This window comes from Abramis brama (genome assembly GCF_963993115.1).
Source record: "Abramis brama genome assembly, chromosome: 23".
Classification (NCBI taxonomy): Eukaryota; Metazoa; Chordata; class Actinopteri; order Cypriniformes; family Leuciscidae; genus Abramis; species Abramis brama.
This window is the reverse complement of record NC_139985.1, coordinates 5,055,018-5,079,819: the sequence shown is the minus strand read 5'-3', so window position 1 is coordinate 5,079,819 and position 24,802 is coordinate 5,055,018. Positions and strand designations below refer to the sequence as shown.

Below are 24,802 nucleotides of genomic sequence, written 5' to 3'. Positions count from 1 at the left end.
TTTATTCAAATGCAATGTGATTATAATATAAGGTTTTGATTGTACTTTATTGTACACTTTATTACTCTTTTTTGTTGTTGGTTAAATTAATGTATAAATTAAATAATTAAAAAGGCCAGAAAACAAAACAAAAAAATAGAAATAATTTAATAAAATAATTTTAATCAAAATTAAATGAATGAACAAAAAATAAATAAAAGAAATCCTTTAAATCTGTTAAAAATAACATCTTTGTTTCGCTCTATCCCCTCTTAAAGGACATTAATTTCATCTTTTTGAAAGGTATTCTTTTCTTGTTTTTTTGTTGTTGTTTTTTTCAGCCATTTTGTCAGTGCCTCCGCCTGTAGGTGCTTTATATAGACTTGTCTTGATTGCTAATCCACAACAGATGACAATTATTAGGTTAAACGTTCAGAATACGATTCCATATAAGGTTATATTTCAGCACTTCACGAATGGACAGCGACTCTTAAGTAGCACGTAGAGCGCGTTCTTGCGTGTTCATGTTAAGTGCATTTTTGGGAAACGCTCGTGGAATTGCTGCGAGCGTTCGTAACCTTGCACGTAGAAAGCGCTCTTAAGAGCTAAGATACATCGTTATCGGGAAACCCGGCCCTGAGCGACAACTGATGATGTCACATGATCAGACTTGCTTAACCAATCCGCGGAAGGGGGCGTGTCAGGCCGCCCACATGTGGAAAACGAATTTTGAAGTCATTTATTCGTTTTTTGCCTGTGAACTAAAAAACGAAAAATCAAGCCGAAATCTCGTTTTTTCGTTTTTTTGAAAAAACGAATAAAGGGGTGACTTCCGTTTTTGGTTTATAAATGAAAAACGAATTGACTGAAGTTCAAAGACTCTCTTCATTCTTAGTTCACAAAGGAATAACGATAAAATGATCGCCAAAAACGAAAAACAGGCCGTTTTTAATTGGGTTTTCGTTTTTTGATTCTGACACCAGAAACGGTTATTTGGTTTTTCGTTTTGAAACAAAAAACAGAAAAACGGTATTTTCGTTTTATAATTACAAACGAATTACGGATTATCCAGAGATCCCCTGACCGATAGCGTTAACGTTATGTGTTTGTATCTTGAATAACAAACCTGCACACTGAATCTATGTAGGCCTATGTTCTACACATAAACTAACAAAACTCAATAACTGTTATTTGATAAATATGACTAAGTAAATAAATAATAGGCTACAATAATATTATTGAAATAAATAATACTATAATATTATAGTAGGCCTAAAACAGTTTTTCAGAACAATATTTTCAGAATTCTATGCTCATTGAGACAAAAAGCTTAAGTTAATTAATGAAATTTAAGGTATTTTTAACATGTTGCAACCGTCCCTGGGTTGTGTTGCAACTGTCCCCTGGGCCGGGGTCAGTTGCAACATTTCGCTTCTTCCATTCAAATAAATACTGTGAACGATATGTCATATATAATCATATTTAAATGGTATGGGTAATTAGCAGACAGATGCAAGTTTAATATATACAAATTTGGTTAGTCTAGTCCAAATAGTCTCTGAGTAACTGAGAGAAATGCAAAAAGTGTGCACTGACTTGTGGTTAGGCCTACTGATGTTCAGTGATTTTAAAAGTAGCCTCATTAAGGCCTGCATGAAGTTGGAAATTATTTGCTGTTGCAAAGATTTGTTTATGAATGCACTTTTAAGAAAGTTTTGGAAATAAAATAATATTTACATTTTATCAGTTGTTATTGAAACTCATCATTGCCTGGAACACACAAAAGATGGCATTCACTGCAGAGGCGTGCAGGCGGACGGGATTTTGGGGAAAGGGGGGCTCGGCTGGCTCACATTCACCAAATTTGAAAGAGAGGCTCACATTCACCCAATTTGAAAACCCCTTGTTGGAGCCAAATGTAATTTAATTATTCCACCACTAGATGGCGGTGTGGTTCAGTGGTGTGGGTAAAGCCGCACTTGTTCCATCACATGGTATTTAAGCTACTTTGGGTTGAATCACAAACACAGGTGGCGGGAATATATGGTTCTTACTTTTTGTAATGGCTTTCCTATAAGCCCAGGAAAGGTGGTAAGATGTTCTTCACGCATAATAAAATCCATTTGTCCATTATTTATTTCTAAAGAAACATGAAAATGTATCAAATGCTCCATTACCTTGTATCTTATGTTATGGCCCCGTAGAAGCCGTTTTTGTAAAAATAGGCTAACGATTGCATCATAACCACGCGACTCTCTGTCGCACAGTAGAGAGATTACCGTATGGACAGGAGGAGAAGCTCGCGGGCAATCGGGGGGACGTGGAGGCAAAATGACAAAATAATTAATCAGAATACTTAGCAAAAGTTTCTCCTGCTCCTAGCTCATGGACACCTCCTACTCACACGGAATTTGTAAGGTAGCTTCATCACAATGAGTCGAAGGTTAGATGGAACATTAATTTCCTCCATTTGCTGTAAGTCTTCCATTACGTTACAACAGCTTCGCAGAAAAATGGAAAAAGACTCCAAAGCATCTTCATCTTCATCTGCAAAGCAGCAAAATTTAAGTTCCTACAGGCCTAAAGATAACATTCAGACGCCACATTTGTTGCCTCCACAAGTTACTACTCCGGTTTCTACTCAAAATTCTACCTTGTACGATGTTGTACAACAGCAAACTAACATTGCCGCTCAATTGGTGCAACAGCAAGCTTTGGTTTCTCTTCCACCTCGAAGGATATTGGAGTTTGATGGAGATCCATTGCAGTATGGCTCCTTTGTTAAAGCTTTTGAACAAGCCATTGAAAAGAAAACTGGGGACAAGCAAGAATGCCTTTATTATCTAGAGCAATATACAAGAGGACGGCCAAGAGAGTTAGTCCGTAGTTGTCATAATATGAGAGCTGATCAAGGATCGAGCAAAGAATCTGCTTAAAGAACATTTTGGCAGTGAAATTAAAATAACAGCAGCATATATGGAGAAGGTCATGCACTGGCCTGTAATAAATCTGCGAAGCTGTTGTAACGTAATGGAAGACTTACAGCAAATGGAGGAAATTAATGTTCCATCTAACCTTCGACTCATTGTGATGAAGCTACCTTACAAATTCCGAGAAAAGTGGAGGGCTGTTGCTTGTGAGTTACAGGAGCGTCACGGCAACAGGGCCATGTTTTCTGATTTGGTGAGGTTTATGGAGCATCAGGTAAAGATTCTTTCCCATCCATTATTTGGAGATCTACAGAGTGGACAGGCATCCTTTTCATTTCATGCTAAAGCTCAGCCTAAATCTACTGGTAAAGGTCTTGCAACTGTTGCAGCTGTACATACTGTTTCACAGCTGTATCCATCTGAAGCACAACATACCTACACTAGTTCTACTCAACAAAAGAACATCAACAAATTGTGTATTGTCTGTAAAGGCTGCCATTCATTGGATAGGTGTTCTCGTCTAAAGAACATGACACACAGAGAAAAATTGAGCGTTTTAAAAGAAAATCGATCGTGTTTTGGGTGCTTGAAGATTGGGCATGTAAGTAAAGATTGCAGAAACCCATTCATTTGTGATGTCTGCAATCAAAGGCATCCCACCTTGCTTCACATAGAAACCAAAAGTGAACAATCCCCATTAGCAGTAACAAATGCTCTGGCTGCTTTGCAGGCGTGTGGTCAAAATGGGGCCGGGAACAGGGAGTGTGTTCTGTCTATCATCCCAGTACAAGTCAAGGTGAATTCAGGCAGCAAGATTATCAACACCTATGCGTTTTTGGATCCAGGAAGTTCAGCCAGTTTCTGTACAGAACATCTTATGAGAAAACTGAATCTTACAGGAACAAAAAGCTCCATACTGCTCCGTACTTTAGGCCAAGAAAAGTCCGTAGACACGTTCATGCTCCGTGGTCTTCAAATTTCAAGCTTGGATGGACAGACCTTTGTGGATTTACCAGAACTGTATAGTCAACCATCAATGCCCGTGAGCAAGAATAACATCCTCACTTTAGATGACTTAAAGGATTACCCATATCTGGAGAGTATCAGAATTCCCAGTATTAATGCAGAAGTTGAGTTGTTGATTGGTCTCAATGCATCAAATCTTATGGAACCGTGGGAAATCATTAACAGCCAAGGCGGGGGACCCTATGCTGTCAAGACCCTATTGGGGTGGGTTGTGAATGGGCCATTAAGAGGTGGTAGTAGTGACAAAGGGGAGACTGGCTGTCCTGTAGTCACTGCTAATCGGATCTCTGTTGCCAGGCTGGAGGATCTGTTGATTGCTCAATACAATCATGATTTTAACGAGAAGCTGTCAGATAATGATGTTACCATGTCAAAAAATGACCAACAGTTTATGGAAATAATGGAATCCACAATCAAGTTTGAGGAGGGTAATTATTGTATTGACTTACCTTTTAAGTCTCCTGATGTCATCATGCCAAACAACCGTAGTGTTGTAGAACAGCGCGTTCTGGGTCTACAAAGGAAGTTTCAAAAAAATCGAGAGTATCAGCAGGAGTATACATCTTTTCTGTCTGACGTCATTGACAAGGGATATGCAGAGGTAGTACCACCTGACCAGTTGAAACGAGAAGATGGTAAGGTTTGGTACATACCACACCACGGAGTATATCATCCGAAAAAGAAAACGCTAAGAGTAGTGTTCGATTGTGGTGCAGTATTTAAAGGAATTTCGCTAAATACTCAGCTGCTACAAGGTCCCTATCTCACCAACTCTCTGCTAGGAGTTCTTACAAGATTCAGACGAGAGCCTGTTGCTTTGACAGCTGATATACAATCCATGTTTCATCAGGTAAAGGTTTCCCAGAAACATGTGGACTTTCTGCGTTTTTTGTGGTATCCCAGTGGTGATATTACATGCACGGAACGCTATGGAATATCGGATGAAAGTTCATCTTTTTGGGGCAGTGTCCTCGCCCAGCTGTGCTAATTATGCATTGAGGAGGATTGCACATGACCATCAAGCTCACTTTGATCCTTGTGTTCTAAACACAATTCTTCATAACTTTTATATGGATGACTGCTTAACATCTTTGCCTACAGAAGCTGAAGCACTCCATTTGGCTCAGAATCTCATTGCTGCTTGTGCAAGGGGAGGATTTCCACTGTTAAAATGGTTGAGTAATAGTCGTGTTGTTATGTCAAGCATTTCAGAAGAACAGAGATCAAAGGCAATTAAAGAGCTTGACTTGGATAAAGATGATCTTCCAATGGAAAGAGTACTCGGTTTGCATTGGTGCACCGAAAAGGATACATTTACCTTCAGGTTATCCATAAAGGAGTATCCTCACACAAGACGTGGCATGTTGTCAGTGGTTAGTTCCATTTATGACCCCTTGGGGTTTCTTTCCCCATTTACTCTGCCTGTAAAACAGGTACTTCAAGAAATGTGCAAGTGCAATGTTGGCTGGGATGATAAGATTCCACAGGCCTTCTCTCAGCGATGGACAAGATGGCTGGCTAACCTGCACTGTATAGCAGCACTGAAAGTAAACCGGTGTGTAAAGCCCAAGGACTTTGGTCCAGCCAAACATGCTCAGCTTCACCACTTCTCGGATGCCAGCGAGAATGGCTATGGGACGGTGTCATACTTGAGGTTGGTGAATAGTGAAAAAAGGACTGTAGTGGCATTTATCTTAGGAAAATCAAGAGTTGCGCCACTAAAACAGATGACAATCCCGAGGTTGGAACTTACGGCTGCTGTTCTCGCTGTACGAGTAGATAGAATGCTAAAAAGGGAGTTACAGATTCATTTGGATTCATCTGTATTCTGGACAGACAGCATGACTGTACTGAGATATATCCAAAATGAAACTAAGCGGTTCCACACCTTTGTAGCAAATAGAGTGGCTGCCATAAGAGACTCAACAGATGTTGTGCAATGGAGGCACATAAAGTCAAGTCTGAATCCGGCGGATGAGGCATCTAGAGGTCTTGGTGCTGAAGAGTTTTTAGCATGTGAGAGATGGCTCAAGGGACCTGATTTTCTTGTAAAGGAAGAAGAAGAATGGCCCAAGTCCAACATGAAGTCGTTGTCAATTCCTACAGATGACCGGGAAGTTAAGGTAGATTACACTGTACATGCCTTTGCCTGTCAGGTTTCAAAGTCTCCTACCAGTCAGTTCTTCAGCTATTTTTCTGATTTTGCAAAGCTTAAAATCTCTGTAGCATGGATGCTCAAGATCAAGGAAATGCTTGTGCAGCTTGTGAAACAGAGGAAGGCTTTACAAGCATCTACTTGTACAAAGGACTTTCCAAACACTGAGGCAAAAAGGTCTCATGCAAAAAGAAAGATGAAGGCAAAAATGGATTGCAAAGCATTGACTGCTGATGATCTCATGAGAGCAGAAATTGTTATAATTCGATATTGTCAACAAGAAAGATTTTCTGATGAGATTATTGCATTGAAGGCAGGAGCTACCGTCAAGAAAAAGAGTGACATCTTTCGGCTTGATCCAGTGCTGGAAAATGGTATTTTGAGAGTAGGAGGGAGACTGGCTAAGGCTGCCATGCCGGAGGAAGAAAAGCATCCAGTTATATTGTCTAAAGACCAGGCTATTTCTCAACTTCTCTTGAAGCATGTGCATCAGCAACTGGGCCATGCAGGAAGAAATTATATGTTGTCATTTCTTCGTAAGCGTTACTGGATAACTAACGCTAATTCCGCTTGTCGGAAAATAATCTCTGACTGCGTCACATGTCGTCGCCTTCAAGGAAAGATCGGAGAGCAAAAAATGTCTGACTTGCCAGCGGAGAGACTTTTGCCTGATTTACCACCATTTACAAACGTTGGTGTTGATTACTTTGGACCCATTGATGTCAAGAGAGGTCGAGGAACAATTAAGCGTTACGGGGTCATCTTCACCTGCATGGCAAGCAGGGCTGTCCATCTGGAGATGGCCTATGCATTAAATACAGACTCCTGTATTAATGCCATTCGCCGGTTTATGTGTCGTCGTGGTCAAGTCGCTCAGTTGAGATCAGATAATGGTACCAATTTTGTCGGAGCTGAGCGGGAGCTGAGGGAAGCTGTTACTGGGTTAGACCATAATAAGATCCAGCATGCATTGTCATCAAGGGGACTTACGTGGATATTTAACCCTCCTGCCGGGTCTCACTTCGGTGGAATTTGGGAGAGGCTTATTCGGCTTGTGAAAAAGGTATTGCATTCAACCATTAAACAGCAATCTATGGATGATGAAAGCTTTCAAACTCTTCTGTGTGAGATAGAAGCAATCCTTAACGCCCGTCCTATTACGAAAGCCTCTGACGATGTGAACGATCTGGAGGCGCTTACGCCTAATCATATTCTCCTTCTAAAATCTAAACCACTAAGGATCCCTGGAGTTTTCGATGAAGGAGATTTGTACATCAAGAAACGATGGAGACAGGTACAATATTTATCGGATCTCTTCTGGAAAAGATGGGTAAGGGAATATTTACCATTACTACAAGAAAGACAGAAATGGATAAAACCACGAAGCTTTACCGTGGGAGATATCATTGCTATCATGGATCCTTTAGCTCCTCGTGGCTCCTGGTTGATGGGAAGAGTAATTAAAACCTATCCTGATAAAAATGGATTCGTTCGATCAGTTCAACTGAAGACAAAAACAGGACATTTGGAGAGGCCTGTGTCCAAAATCTGTCTACTACTAGAAGCTGAGCACTGAAGCAGAATCGGAATTCACATACAAAGACATTTATGGCTCCTTATGTATATGTTGTTTAATTGTGAATTTACATTATTACAATTATGGGGCCGGTGTGTTGGAGCCAAATGTAATTTAATTATTCCACCACTAGATGGCGGTGTGGTTCAGTGGTGTGGGTAAAGCCGCACTTGTTCCATCACATGGTATTTAAGCTACTTTGGGTTGAATCACAAACACAGGTGGCGGGAATATATGGTTCTTACCATAGAACCGATGTATTGTAAACTCTGAGCCAGCAGACATTGCATTAAATGGACAAACACTGTTCAAACGGATATCGCTGTGTGCATTGTTTTTATTATGCGTGAAGAACATCTTACCACCTTTCCTGGGCTTATAGGAAAGCCATTACACCCCTGCTATGGGATTTTGGCAAGACGACTGGCGAGCGTATACACGTTAGTTCACCTCTCAGTTTGCTTAGCGATCGCCAAAAAAAGCACAAATCACACCTCATACAAGGGCATTCACACCGCGAGAAGGAGCATCGTGTGAGGGTCAAGCTGGAGCGTCGCGCGAGCAGTAGTGAAGCGGAGGGTTTCGGTGCCGAGTCTATTTTTCATTCACCACGCTCAATTATAGTGAAAGCACACTTTTGATGGACAAAATAAATATGACTTCACACTAAAAGTACCTAAAATGCACATAATTTGCATGTATAGTGTGTTTTAACAAGAACTGGAGTAGGCTATGTCAGAAATCAGAAAAATATTTATAGAAAATGTACGTACCCATTTAAACGTTTTTTTTTTATATATATATATATATAAAATAAATATTTGAGTGTGCTGTAAAGTGGTTAAAATAATGTAATCGGAATCGGCTAAAATCTGTATCGGCAGGTCAAACTCAATGACAAATCGGAATCGGACTAGAAAATTGTAATCGGTGCATCTCTATAATCTTTCTGATTGGCTGGTATCAAACACCATCACTTAATCTGATGATCAACTAGATGTTTTATTTCTTTCTTTTTTTCTACATTTGCCGTATTGTCGATGGGTTCAATAACACATCCTGCAAAAGGGGGGCCTTGGTCAGAACCTATGGTATTTGGGAGGCCTTGTCAGTTTGAGAACCCCTGATTTAGAGGACCTGATTTTTTTTTTTTTGCCATGTTGGTACTGTTTGGAGCAGGTCTTAATTATTTTGCTACTGTGGTTTGAGCTGAGTTGAGTTTTAAATTAACTTACAGTTAGTCCTGCAAATGTGCCCAAGTCTAAATTGTGCATACCCAGGCAAACACATGTGCATTATGTATACGTACATACAGATGAATACACACACACACTGACACCTGGTTTTGTTATTATGTGGATCACATTTTTTGTTTTTGTTGCCAAATTGGTTTGGAACAGTTGTTGAATAAACAATTGAACTGAACAATTATGCTTGCCTATCTGTTTGACTTACAGTTTTATTGATCACTGAGATAGCATTGATTTGGAATTGGGTTCAATATAAAAATGTAATTTAATGCTACACTGTGTGATTTTTACCCCCATCTAGCGGTGAAATTGTATATGACTACCCAGTGAATATTAGCAGAGAATGTCTAATTAGGGGCCAAGCCCCGAAGGGGCTATGGCACCTATTGTATCTGTTAGTTTTCTTATTATTATTATTATTATTATTCTTCTTCCTCCTCTTGAAGTCTATGGCAGCCCTATGAACCATACATAGGAAAATGATGAAATTTGGCACACTTGTAGTGATGGTAATGAAAAGTAATTGTAGCAATTTTTGAGTCTCTAGGTCCAACTCTATAGCGCCACCAGCAGTTCAAAAATTCAACATTGAAATGGTTATAACTTTTGAACCCTTTGATCTAGAAAAATGAAACTTAGTACACCTGATTCATCTCATCATGCTGATTAGAACCAATATCTTACATTAAGACTCCGCCCATTACAGTAGTGGCCATTTTGAAAAGTACAGTATGCAGTTTTTTTGCTACTCCTCCTTCAAAATTGGTCTAATTTTGTCCAAACATGTACTCAAATGATCTTCGGACTGAGCCGCATAAAAGTACTGTCCCCGATTTTTTTTATTCTTCTCTGATCAAAAGTTATGACGTCGCAAACTTAACGAGGTCGACCCAAAATTGGTTCAGAAGCTATAGCTCGGCCAAACTTTGATCAATCGAAACGAAAATTGGTACACTTCATCGGAAGCATGATCTGAGGTTCCATGCCAAAGTTGGGAACAGCGCCACCTACGGGTCATGAGATATGGAAAATGCATATTTTGGCCAATAACTTATGAACAGTTTGTCAGAAAATTATAAACTTGGTGTCTATCGATTCCTTGGGTCATGACAAATCCGTGGATATCGATTTTGCCATGATGGGATGTACCACGTGTCCGCCATTTTGAATGATGTCATAATTTGCAATATCTTTTAAACTATTTGAAATTTCTTCACCAAATTTGGTATGGATCATCATTAGCATGGCCCGAAGGTACCTGAGAAATTTGATCACAGCGCCACCTAGTGTTCCAGAGATATCATTGTTTTTTGAAAAAACGCTTATAACTTTTGCTAACATTGCTTGAAATTTGATTTCTTTATGTCAATATATTCCTTGGCTTATGCCGATTTCAACGATATCTCATATGTTATTTATCAACAATGTGACTGGCCGCCATATTGGAGTGAATGTAAAACAGTTTTTTCGCTACTCCTCCTTCAAAATTGGTCTAATTTTGTCCAAACATGTACTCAAATGATCTTCGGACTGAGCCGCATAAAAGTACTGTCCCCGATTTTTTTGCTATACTGGAAAAAAAAAGTTATGATGTCGCAAACTTAATGAGGTCAACCCATAATTGGTTCAGAGGCTGTAACTTGTGAACAGTTTGTCACAAAATCATAAAATTGGTGTCTATCGATTCCTTGCGTCATGTCGAATCTGAGGATATCTATTTTGCCAGCATTGGATGTACCACATCATAAGCTATATTAGCATTAAGTTAGCTTAGCATGCTAATCTCGTTAACATGATTTTGTGTGCTCATTCACACACTGAAGCCTCTCCTCTGCAGCTTTGTAAAACATGTCCTCTGGGTGGCGCAAGTGGTTCAACCATGCGTCATGAATCCCGAACCATTGTGGTCGTGGGTTCGAGACCAGTGTGGGGCGACTTTGAAATTGTGTATAAAATAATAATTTAAATTCCTTCCGGCTCTGCACTGCTGTTGGTGCTTAAATGCTAGCTGTGCTGCTGTAATTGATGTGCTTACTGTGCTTGATGTACATTAAATTTCTGATGTTTTGCTCTTCTGGCTCCGCATTGCGCTACAGCGGCTGTTGCTTGCTCTGCCTTGCAGGGCTTGGCCCCGTATTGCTGCTTGCAGCTATTTAGGGGCCAAGCCCCGAAGGGGCTATGGCACCTATTGTATCTGTTAGTTTTCTTATTAGGGGCCAAGCCCCGAAGGGGCTATGGCACCTATTGTATCTGTTAGTTTTCTTATTAGGGGCCAAGCCCCGAAGGGGCTATGGCACCTATTGTATCTGTTAGTTTTCTTATTATTAGGGGCCAAGCCCCGAAGGGGCTATGGCACCTATTGTATCTGTTAGTTTTCTTATTATTATTAGGGGCCAAGCCCCGAAGGGGCTATGGCACCTATTGTATCTGTTAGTTTTCTTATTAGGGGCCAAGCCCCGAAGGGGCTATGGCACCTATTGTATCTGTTAGTTTTCTTATTAGGGGCCAAGCCCCGAAGGGGCTATGGCACCTATTGTATCTGTTAGTTTTCTTATTATTATTAGGGGCCAAGCCCCGAAGGGGCTATGGCACCTATTGTATCTGTTAGTTTTCTTATTATTATTATTATTATTATTCTTCTTCCTCCTCTTGAAGTCTATGGCAGCCCTATGAACCATACATAGGAAAATGATGAAATTTGGCACACTTGTAGTGATGGTAATGAAAAGTAATTGTAGCAATTTTTGAGTCTCTAGGTCCAACTCTATAGCGCCACCAGCAGTTCAAAAATTCAACATTGAAATGGTTATAACTTTTGAACCCTTTGATCTAGAAAAATGAAACTTAGTACACCTGATTCATCTCATCATGCTGATTAGAACCAATATCTTACATTAAGACTCCGCCCATTACAGTAGTGGCCATTTTGAAAAGTACAGTATGCAGTTTTTTTGCTACTCCTCCTTCAAAATTGGTCTAATTTTGTCCAAACATGTACTCAAATGATCTTCGGACTGAGCCGCATAAAAGTACTGTCCCCGATTTTTTTTATTCTTCTCTGATCAAAAGTTATGACGTCGCAAACTTAACGAGGTCGACCCAAAATTGGTTCAGAAGCTATAGCTCGGCCAAACTTTGATCAATCGAAACGAAAATTGGTACACTTCATCGGAAGCATGATCTGAGGTTCCATGCCAAAGTTGGGAACAGCGCCACCTACGGGTCATGAGATATGGAAAATGCATATTTTGGCCAATAACTTATGAACAGTTTGTCAGAAAATTATAAACTTGGTGTCTATCGATTCCTTGGGTCATGACAAATCCGTGGATATCGATTTTGCCATAATGGGATGTACCACGTGTCCGCCATTTTGAATGATGTCATAATTTGCAATATCTTTTAAACTATTTGAAATTTCTTCACCAAATTTGGTATGGATCATCATTAGCATGGCCCGAAGGTACATGAGAAGTTTGATCACAGCGCCACCTAGTGTTCCAGAGATATCATTGTTTTTTGAAAAAACACTTATAACTTTTGCCAACATTGCTTGAAATTTGATTTCTTTATGTCAATATATTCCTTGGCTTATGCCGATTTCAACGATATCTCATATGTTATTTTTCAACAATGTGACTGGCCGCCATATTGGAGCGAATGTAAAACAGTTTTTTCGCTACTCCTCCTTCAAAATTGGTCTAATTTTGTCCAAATATGTACTCAAATGATCTTCGGACTGAGCCGCATAAAAGTACTGTCCCCGATTTTTTTGCTCTACTGGAAAAAAAAAGTTATGATGTCGCAAACTTAACGAGGTCGACCCATAATTGGTTCAGAGGCTGTAACTTGTGAACAGTTTGTCACAAAATCATAAAATTGGTCTCTATCGATTCCTTGCGTCATGTCGAATCCGAGGATATCTTTTTTGCCAGCATTGGATGTACCACATCATAAGCTATATTAGCATTAAGTTAGCTTAGCATGCTAATCTCGTTAACATGATTTTGTGTGCTCATTCACACACTGAAGCCTCTCCTCTGCAGCTTTGTAAAACATGTCCTCTGGGTGGCGCAAGTGGTTCAACCATGCGTCATGAATCCCGAACCATTGTGGTCGTGGGTTCGAGACCAGTGTGGGGCGACTTTGAAATTGTGTATAAAATAATAATTTAAATTCCTTCCGGCTCTGCACTGCTGTTGGTGCTTAAATGCTAGCTGTGCTGCTGTAATTGATGTGCTTACTGTGCTTGATGTACATTAAATTTCTGATGTTTTGCTCTTCTGGCTCCGCATTGCGCTACAGCGGCTGTTGCTTGCTCTGCCTTGCAGGGCTTGGCCCCGTATTGCTGCTTGCAGCTATATTAGCAATTGTTATTGTCAGAATAACAATTCTTCTTCTTCCCAGTGGAAGTCTATGGCAGCCCTATGAACCGTACATAGGAAAATGATGAAATTTGGCACTCTTGTAGTGATGGCCATGAATAGTAAATGTAGCAATTTTTGAGTCTTTAGGACCAACTCTATAGCGCCACCAGCAGTTAAAAAATTCAACATTGAAATGGTTATAACTTTTGAACCCTTTGATCTAGAAAAATGAAACTTAGTACACCTGATTCATCTCATCATGCTGATCAGAACCAATATCTTACATTAAGACTCCGCCCATTACAGTAGTGGCCATTTTGAAAAGTACAGTATGCAGTTTTTTTGCTACTCCTCCTTCAAAATTGGTCTAATTTTGTCCAAACATGTGCTCAAATGATCTTCGGACTGAGCCGCATAAAAGTACTGTCCCCGATTTTTTTTATTCTTCTCTGATCAAAAGTTATGACGTCGCAAAGTTAACAAGGTCGACCTAAAATTGGTTCAGCGGCTGTATCTCGGCCAAACTTTGATCAATCGAAACGAAAATTGGTACACTTCATCGGAAGCATGATCTGAGGTTCCATGCCAAAGTTGGGAACAGCGCCACCTACGGGTCATGAGATATGGAAAATGCATATTTTGGCCAATAACTTGTGAACGGTTTGTCAGAAAATTATAAACTTGGTGTCTATCGATTCCTTGGGTCATGATGAATCCGTGGATATTGATTTTGCCATGATGGGATGTACCACGTGTCCGCCATTTTGAATTTTGTCATAATTTGCAATATCTTTTAAACTATTTGAAATTTCTTCACCAAATTTGGTATGGATCGTCATTAGCATGGCCCGAAGGTACCTGAGAAGTTTGATCACAGCTCCACCTAGTGTTCCAGAGATATCATTGTTTTTTGAAAAAACGCTTATAACTTTTGCTAACATTGCTTGAAATTTGATTTCTTTATGTCAATATATTCCTTGGCTTATGCCGATTTCAACGATATCTCATATGTTATTTTTCAACAATGTGACTGGCCGCCATATTGGAGTGAATGTAAAACAGTTTTTTCGCTACTCCTCCTTCAAAATTGGTCTAATTTTGTCCAAACATGTGCTCAAATGATCTTCGGACTGAGCCGCATAAAAGTACTGTCCCCGATTTTTTTGCTATACTGGAAAAAAAAAGTTATGATGTCGCAAACTTAATGAGGTCGACCCATAATTGGTTCAGAGGCTGTAACTTGTGAACAGTTTGTCAAAAAATCATAAAATTGGTGTCTATCGATTCATTGCGTCATGTCGAATCCGAGGATATCTATTTTGCCAGGATTGGATGTACCATGTTATAAGCTACATTAGCATTAAGATAGCTTAGCATGCTAATCTGGTTAACTTGCTTTTGTGTGCTCATTCTTACACTGAAGCCTCTCCTCTGAAGGTTGTGATTGTACGTCCTCTGAGTGGTGCAATCTGCTAAACCATGAATCTAAAATCCTGAGCCATTCTGGTCGTGGGTTCGAGTCCCATGTGGGATGACTTTAAAGTTGTCATTTAAATTCCTTCCGGCTCTGCACTGCTGTTGGTGCTTAAATGCTCGCTGTGCTTCATTTACATTTATATTTAATTTCTGCTGTTTTTGTTCTTGCGGCTCTGCACTGCTGTTGGAGCTTAAATGCTTGCTGCGCTGCTGTGCTTGATGTACATTTACATGTATATTCAATTTCTGCTCTTTTTGTTCTTCTGGCTCCGCACTGCTGTTGGTGCTTAAATGCTTGCTGTGTTGCTGTAATTGATGTGCTTACAGAACTTGCTGTGCTTGATGTACATTAAATTTCTGATGTTTTGCTCTTCTGGCTCCGCATTGCGCTACAGCGGCTTTTGCTTGCTGTGCCTTGCAGGGCTTGGCCCCGTATTGCTGCTTGCAGCTATATTATGGCTGATATTAGTTTCTGTTCCTCTCAATTCCGAGGGCGTTTTAACTCCTACGGTGGCCGTATTATTCCAAGATTAACATGGCTTCCAGTTATCGACTTCGTCCATGACAATAATAAACAATAGGCTACGTCTAAATGAATAAAACTACAGGACAGATGTCAGGAGGTAAACGTCACCCTTGGAATCGGCTATCCCAGCATAATCAGATTAGGCTAACGTTACAATGTGTACAAAGTAAAAGCAATTAAAAATAACTAAAATTTACAGTGTCCTTTTTTTATATAGCTTAAAAAATTGCACCTTTAAAACTATTCATTACCTGTGATCCGTCGCAGCACAGATTTATGTTACAAGGTAAACAATACTGTGATGATTAAGAGGAAATTAAGTGATTGAAGCACACGCCCCCTTGGTCTGAACGAATGGATGGATGTGTAATTAAATCAGTGCGTACAGGTGAAGGGGGAGGAGTGGAGGATTATTTATTGAGGTGTGGAGTTCTGCTCGAGAGAGAGGTGGGAGAGCTCTCACTTGGGTACCCGTTTGACGGCCGCTCGCGGTAACTAGTACCACCGGCGGTGAAGATAGCCAGCCAGTGGGGGGTAAATGTAGACAGATAGGGACTCTGCTTGGATTTAGGAGAGCTCTGGACCCATGTACTCCGTTATTAAGTTAAAGAGACTGGAGAGGCCGATCCTGTTTGTTTAAGGACGGTCCCCGATTCCTGTGTGCATCTATTGGATGCGAGCCCGTCTACGTGGACCTGTTGAAAATTGAGGATTTCCGGTAGCCCGCCCCTCCTGGTCGGACGTGAGCTGGACTGTTGCACGGGACATTGTAATCAACAATCCAAGGGGGGTAACACGTTTTTTAAGAGCCTATCATGTTTTAAGTTTAATAAAGAATTTTGTACGTTTCACATACCATCCGAGTGTGTTTGATCTCTGCTTCCCTAGCATTTTGTTCGGTTGTTACAATACTTTTTCACCATTGACGTGAGGATGAAGTTATACTAGAGGTCGTTCTGGCGTTATGCACAACCATGCTATAATGGTTAGACAAGCAACTATAAAACTTCGAATTTACACAAATGAATTACAACAGGCTGAATTACCTGTCGAGAAGAAAGCAGGCAACCTCGGCGTCCGTTTTAAAATCTTTTCTCCTCATGAGCTCTTTCCATCTGGGAAAAGTTACTCCAATATTGACTATATGGTCTTGCTGATTTGTCTGTCGCGTTGACGTTTTAATTCTCTTTCAAATGCGAGTACACACACACACACACACACACACCACTATCTTTCAAATCTGCCGGCACTCGCGAGCTCGCGAGTAATCTCCCCCTAGCATTCGTCACGGTGTCACTGAGTGAAAAACGCAAAAGGCGAAGCTTGAATTTACAGGCATGTCCCTCTTTGGCTAATGTAGTTTAAAGATGGAGGGGCAACATGGCGACCGGCATTCGAACCCCTCACCCGTATGTACTTTCAATGGCAGATTATAAACTTAAGAGAATACTTTATTACTTGAAAGAAGTAAATATACATTAATGAGCACATATATTTTTGAAAGAACTAAGTGTTTTTTGCTAAGAATCAACTAAAAAAGTTACACAGTGTAGCTTTAAAAAAAATAGCTTAGATGTAGTGAACTAGTTTTGCCATGTTCCTGTAGCTTAGCTTGCTACATTTTCCAGGGTGGTAACTTCAGTGTAGTGAAGCTTAATTTAATGTAGAGTAACTACTAGCTTAGCTCACTACATTTTCCAAGTAGTTTGCCCAACACTGTCTATTTCTATTTCAGTGCAGTTGGAAGGATTTTTGAAGACTTTAAAACTTCAGTGACGGTGGCTGCTTTTAGTAAAGTGACTTTTGAGTTGACTTACGAAGAACTGCTAAAGCGTCGCCTTGGCAAATATGAGCTACTCATCAGTGCCCAACCAATGCAGCCGGTGGCAGACTTCAAGGTAGGAGAAGAAACAAATCAAGATTGTTATAATGAAGATTTGTAAATGAAGGGATTTTTATTCATCATAATGAAAAAGAAAGTGAAATGTAAAGTTTTATTTTGGTTAGATCCAAGAGAATCAAAAAATTTCCTTCATGGAGGTCAAGGGTGGTCTGAACACTAAAGGGCTGACCAATGCTGTCACAAGAGCAGACAAAGATGTAAGAAATAAAAATGGAAAAGAAAATAAATGATAAAAAACGCACCTTCTTGCTTGAAAATGTTAAAATGATTAAATAAAATGTGAAAACTTCTGTTGTTTTGCAATCTTAGGCATGGGTGAAGTTCTACCCCACTCGTGACCAGCAAACAAAGTGTGATGACTCTAGTAAAAATGGTCTGAATGGCAACCTGATCATTATGTATGATGTTGAGAGACTAAAACAAAGTGGAGATCTGAAGGTATGTTTATACTTAGGCATTTAAATATTAAATCACGTGTTCAAGAGACGTTCATGATGACAACCGGAAAGTGTTCACACTGACAGCAATTTACAGTAGTAACATAACGACCTGAAACATTCATTTTTAGTAAGAAAACTCACGTACTGGTAAGTGTCACTCCCACTTGCCACCTGTCCTCTTTTTCAGGCATCAAATGGCTACTTTGTCCACTACTTTGCTCCTACAAATATTCAGAGCATTCCCAAAAATGTGGTGTTTATCATTGACCAGAGTAGCTCTATGGGGGGGCGAAAAAATAGAGCAGGTGAATTTCTTTTTCAGTCATTTGTCCTTTTGTTTTTTACTTACTGAATTGTTGAATCCAAGAATAATACAGAGGAAATTATTATTTTTCATGTATGGCTACATAAATTGGAAGCATTATGTTTTAGACTCGTTTGGCAATGTTGAGGATTTTGAGTGACCTGGCAGAGGATTACCTCTTTGGATTGATCACGTTCAGCAGTCGCATTCAAACCTGGAAACCTGAACTTCTCAGAGCTACTGAAGGAAATGTGGAAGAAGCGAAGACGTTCGTGAAGGGGATTACAACTGGAGGAGGTAAAGTGTTCACCATCAGCCAACAGAACAAAAGCATTTTAGAGAAAGAATAAATAAACACAAAAGAAAATTATGGCCCAACTGACACACCATTCAGAAAACATTTGATCTCCATGGTTTCAGTAGTCACATGGGCAAATCTTTGAGTATAAAGTGACTAAAATATATCTAAAATACATTTCTTTCCTTTCAGCCACAGACATAAATGCTGCAGTGCTAAAAGCTGTGGACATGATGTCGAACCAGGTGTCGAACTAGGTGTCAAACCAAATACAAGTCCGGGACGAATGGAACCAACACGAAAACCAGGTGAAAAGAAAATGTTTAAATTATGCCTTTTTGGACATACTTAATATTTTTAAATTATACTAAACTAAGTGTGTATAAAATGTATTATTTAGAAACAACATTAAGTAAATGAAGTGAAGTCATTTAAAGGTGCTGTATGTAGTTTTTAGCGACCTCTAGCGATGATGTTTCAGATTGCAACCAATAAGTTTACAAGCGCGTGCTCGAATTTATGAGCGAGCACTTTGGGTACCTTCCAGACTGAGACGCAACACACCGGAGAAACTAAGCATCACACAACATGCTGGAAACTCAGGTAAACTCCCACTGCAACGTTACAATAATAGGCTACTTTTATCAGCTTGACGTTGAACTAATTCTCCATGCTCGTACCATGATGAGTATGAAACCCTATCAACCGTGCGAATTTTGCCACTGTAAGCACCACTTCACATTTTCTTCAGGAAATGTACATTCTAGGTTTGTAGATAAGGTTTATCCATGATTCAAATGCCCTGCCGATGTTGATCCGTGTTTTTTCACCCGAAGTTCATCCGATTCACGTCTGACCTTATGAGCTTCAGCAGAAAAAACTTTTTTATTTATTTATTTATTTATTTATTTTATCAATGTGTGGAGTTTGTGTTGGAGTCTGTGTTGTGCTGGGAGCAGGTCATTTCTTAGTGTTATCAGACATGTCATAAGTAGGGCTGGGCGATATGGCCAAAAAAAAATATCACGATAATTTTTTTTTATATCAGTCGATATCGATAATTATCACGATAAAAGTCAAATCTTTGTTTCTTTCAAGTTTAAAGGCAGATTTTTGCTCCTAAGTGAAAGTTGTACAAACCATAGCGTTAACTGTGGTTTAAACTACTCTTTATTGTCAGAACATATCAGGACAAACACTTGCCAAACAGGTGAACATTTCACAAACATTTTTCCTTAACAAAATAAATGTATTTATTGGACAATTTCTTAGTTTCTGCATGTGCTCTGTTGGTCATCCAGTATCATGCATAAGATCATGACAACCACAGATGAAACCAGGCATAGCCTGTAGCTCCTCACTATCATGGCAAAATGTAACTTTATGGTTTATATGGTATTTGTATGAAAAACAGCAGCCTAAATACATTATTAAATACTGTAATTATATTCCATTAGTCCTTTAATACATTGTCTACATTAATAATATAATACAATTCAATATGTATATCCCACATTTCATGGTGCAGTTAATATTACTAGGCTAACGTTACAGTAAATCCATGGTAAATGATGGGAATTTGTAGACGGAAAAGCCTTCTGACATCGTTGTGCACAGTGTTTCTCCTGTTTGTCAGCTCTGTTTCATCTGCCTTTAAACTGGTTTAAATCACTGAGACATGTGTGCTCTTCGCTGAATTCAAGCGCTTCTCACTGGATCTCGTGACTGACACCGATCAGAGTAAACGCCTCTGCTCTAGTGAGCTCGCGCTGCGCTGCCGTCTGGACTTTGAGCCGAGCGGATAAATGGTCCGTGTGGCGCGCGGTTCAAATGAGTTTCGTTCCGCTTTTGGCGCATAAACATTATCGAACATTTATCGACCTCTTGATATCGTTTTATCGAGAAAAATTATATCGCGATAATTATCGTTATCGTTTTATCGCCCAGGCCTAGTCATAAGTTGCATAAGTCCATGTCATAAGTTGCAGTGTCGTTGCTGTTGAGTGCAAAGTCAGTAGGCTAGACGAGGCGAGAGGCTCGGGAGCGCGCATGCAGGTGACGTCACTGGATTTCGCGGTGAATCCGACCCGGCACCTTCACATAAAAATAAGAATACTTGCTTTCCGAGTTAATAGCAAAACCCGCAAAGTGGATCATTTTAATGTAAGATTACAACCCCTTCACACACAGGCAATAAAAAAAGGATTCATTTTAGTAGAAAAGTTACATACAGCACCTTTAATCATCTTAAATGAAGTCATTTAAAATATACTTTAATTTTTCTTAAACTACAGTTAGAATATATTTGAAGCTTTATTTTAATGTGCTTCAAGAACATTTAAATGTATTAGCATTACACAATTAGTTTATTATAAAGCTGTTTTTTTCAGTATTCAAAATAGTATTTTAAAAGTGCAAAAATAATTAAATATTAATGTTAAGAGTAGACTTACATTTATTTATTTATTGCACAAGTCATACATAAATGTTTATTCATTCATTCATAACATGCATGAACGAAAAAAAAGGAACAGGAAGAAGAAAATCTTGTGGTACATGTCGCTTATTTGTGCACATATAAAATAAAAAATAAAATAAAAAACAGCTGCTTTATGAATGGATCAACCCCAATCCTCACCCCAAACACCAAACATTTTCAATAATACCTATCTTTACACTTCATCATCATTTTAAGCATGTTAGTCATCATTTTTCTTGTAACATTCCTGTATTTTTTCCTTATACAATTTCTTAAATTAAACACTTTTGCAACACTTCAGTTCATAGTCCAAGGTGTTCCACAGTTTAACTCCATAAATAGACACACACATCTGTTTTTGTGTAGTACGTGCAAAAAGAGTTTTAAAATGAGTTTTAAAACATATACTTTGAAATCAAAAAACTTTAATATACCCTCTTGTTGTGACATTGCATAATAAATACCTAGAGTACAGAATAGTACAGAAGCATATATAATCTCTTGACCAAAATACATTGTAGTATCCTGGAGTATCCACTAGGTGTCATCTGTATATTAGAGTTGTTGGGTTTTATATTGGTAAGATGTTGGTGGAAGAAGATGTGCCATGTGGAAGGTGTTTCTCAATATGCGTTCTTCAGCGATCTTGCGTCCTTGTGTTCTCGTTTTACGTCATCATTAACCGTCGAAGTTCAGACCCAATTCTCAAGAACGCAAGTACAGAGGACGCATGAAAGAACCCGGATGTGTTCTTGATACCGAGTGTAACCCACGTTTCAGGTCAGTGTAACCGATAACTAATTTAAGTAGCTATGAATTAAAGCTGGCTATTATCAGAAGGTCTAGGTACGACTACGGAGCCTGAAATAGTAAAAGAGTTAGCAGAGAACAGACAACACAAATCAGGTAAATTTGAGAAATGTATTACACAAAATTGAAGACAGTTATTTACATTCCCTGCCTATCTAAGCCGGCTTCCTGAGTGCACAGTGCACAATAAAATCCCAAAATAAACAACTCAAACAAAATGGAAGAGTCCATGGAAGTCCTTGGTGTGTGTGTGTGTTTCTTGGAGTGTGTATGCTCTTTTCACTACCCGGGTAGGTTTACATGTGTTCTTATCTGAGTTTCAAATGAAGGCACAGGATGATGATGGTTCCAAAGATGCCACGGCTGGCCACACCAGGCTCTTGGTCCGTTCACTTCTGCGGTTGGCTCGCCACTGACCACCAGGGTCAGATTCAGATGGTTTATCCCTTTCTAAAAAAACAATCTATACAGTACAGAATGCATTAGTTACTATGCCTCATTTCGGTTCAAATCTAATCAACTTTTCTCCATTCAAATGTCAAATCAAATATAACCAATTGTAAAGGATATAAATACTCTAATCATTATGTAAATGAATAGGTACACATCACACCACATAACATAAGTCAGTTCCAATGAACAACAATCAATCATGTACTTCCATCTCACAGTATAGATATAAAATCATGGGATTTCTGAAACCGAATATTTATGTTTTTTAACCTTTTAAATCTATTTAAGCATCTTAATAACATTGTAAACATCACATTTTAATATATTTATTCTTTTTAACAGTTAAGATGAACTTCTGCTCCTCATATACATATCAACTATGTATATTGGCAATTAAATGAACTAAATCGCCCTTATATGACATATGACAAACAAGAGGATAAACACTCCTCAATTAAATGACTTGTAAGTCAACAAAACAGGGTATAAAGTCACCTTTAGCCATGTAAATACCATCAAAGATCTGCTACAGTGGTGACTAGTCTAGCTGAGCTAGCAGCAGAGCTAAAATCAAAACACATTCACATTTGAATTGCACGTAATTAATTAATTTGGGTATTTTTATTTAAAGGAATTAATTATAAAAGCGATTTAAGGGAATAAAGAAAAAAAAGCTTATTGTATTAGTGAAATAATTGTAACTATTTGCAAATAACATTTTATTTTTAATTATGCATGCATTCTCTCTAAATGAATCAAATAAATTATAGCATATTTTCAATTCAAAAAGGCTAAATTTAGTAAATAAATAAAAAAAAGTTGAGTAATTCCCTTGCCTTTGGCTTGCTCAGTTGGGGATATTTTGGGGATATTTAATTTTATTCTATCAATCAATAAATTCCACTAGAAACAAACTTTGTTGTATTATTTTATTTTAATACTGTGAAGCTGCTTTGATACAATCTGTATTGTGAAAAGCGCTATACAAATATACTTGATTTGATTTGATTTGATTTAATTCGCGTCACCAGATACTGTCGGTAGTTGAACATTTCTATTGTAAAACAGTCAAATATTAAATGTTTTCCACTTACATTTTGCCAGGCATTCGTTCACTTCTTTAATCATTCTGACATTGAAGAGCTAGACCGCTGAACTTTTAGTCATCCTAACACCAAACAGAGCGGTGCGTAATGGAGCGCATCAGAACAGCATCAAGAATATCAAATACATTGCAGTGAATCTTTTATTTGCATCTTAAGTTTATAGGCAATAATAATGACTGGTTTGCGAAAGTGTAGAACTCGGTGAGCTCGCGCAAAACACATCTTCAGGACAGCGACTCATTTAAACGCCTCTGATTGGCCAATGCGTTCAACAGACATGTCAGTGATTGGCTACAATGCTCAAAGCTGCCGTACGCCGTGCGTGCGCTACAGTTTCTGTCTCGCATGCGTGCTCGCTCTAGATTCCGGGAAATTTTAACTAATTTGCGCCATAAATAGTGGTCCATCCAGTAGTTAAGAGCCTGAATTGTTTATAGTAATTCTGAAATTTAGTGCACACGAGTGAAAAAAAATACAGCACAGAAGAATGTCTAATTTAGCGTGAGATTTCTTTGTTAAGCGTGAGAGCGTGAGATTGAGGCTGAATGCGTGACTGTCACGCCAGATGCGTGAGAGTTGGCAACCCTGCGATTGGTTTTAGAAGAACAGTATTTTGCACCATAATAGAGCTAGCACAGTCAGCATAACACTTAGTATTATCATCCTTACCGGAGATTTCTCGAGGAGCTCGCAAAGACATGCGGCTTAATTCTCGCTCAACTTTCAACCTAATGGACACACAATATTTCAATATTTAATAATATTTGGAGATTTTTCTTTGAATTTGTTTCCTTCAGAGGATATTTTTCATACCAGTCCTTGTTGCTTTCTAGCAGCGTCTTCACCGGAGGAAAGGTGTATTGATTATTATTAAAAGATTCACTGGGGGTGTACGCGCCACCCTCTGGCGGAATAGAGGGTTGCACTCCAGTAACCTTGTGCGGGTTACACGAGGATGCATCGAATACAGACTTGAGCTAGCACAACCCCTGGCAAAAAGTATGGAATCACCCCTCTCAGAAGATGTTCATTCAAATGTTTAATTGTGTAGAAAAAAAAACAAGCACATATATGCCACAAAACAATTTTCACTGAACAATCCAAACTTCTGGCTGTATAAAACACTTTTTTTTAAAAAACAAAAAAAAGAACTATAGTCAGTTACAACTGTTTTTACAGATCACACAGAGGAAAAAAATATGGAATCACACAAATCTGAGGAAAATTATATGGAATCACCATGCACTTTGCATTTCTAAAACAAACACCTGTATCTGATTACAACTGCTAATTAGTCTGCAGTTAAAAAAGAGTGCTTGCACACATTAGTGATGTGTTGAACCAAGATGATTGACATAACTCATGGCTCCAACACGAGAGATGTCAGTTGAAACAAAGGAGAGGATTATCAAACTCCTCAAAGAAGGTAAATCTTCACGGAATGTTGCAAAAGATGTTGGTTGTTCCCAGTCAGCTGTGTCTAAAATCTGGACCAAGTAATCAAATGGAAAGGTTGTAAAAGGGAAGCGTACTGGTAGACCAAGAAAGACATCAAAGCGCCAAGACAGAAAACTTAAAGCAATATGCCTTGAAAACAGAAAATGCACAACAAAACAAATGAGGAACAAATGGGCAGAAAGTGGAGTCAATGTCTGTGACCGGACTGTAAGAAATCGCCTAAAAGAAATGGGATTTACATACAGAAAAGCCAAACGAAAACCATC

The 24,802-nt window shown here is 38.9% G+C and overlaps 2 protein-coding genes across 2 annotated transcripts in view; both read left to right on the top strand.

Moving 5' to 3' along the window:
* The window catches only part of LOC311074582 (inter-alpha-trypsin inhibitor heavy chain H3-like), a gene marked incomplete at its 3' end in the record, with an annotated part of 156,012 nt that overhangs the window by 111,361 nt on the left and 19,849 nt on the right, over window positions 1-24,802 (top strand). The gene's annotated exons all lie outside the window — the stretch shown is intronic.
* On the top strand, window positions 17,282-18,487 carry LOC311074570 (inter-alpha-trypsin inhibitor heavy chain H2-like; the record flags this gene model as incomplete). Its single annotated transcript, XM_084101277.1, has 5 exons — window positions 17,282-17,385; window positions 17,498-17,626; window positions 17,816-17,933; window positions 18,101-18,229; window positions 18,423-18,487. The coding sequence occupies exons 1-5, from the start codon at window positions 17,320-17,322 to the stop codon at window positions 18,485-18,487; spliced, it is 507 nt and encodes a 168-aa protein (XP_083957403.1). The 5' UTR covers window positions 17,282-17,319.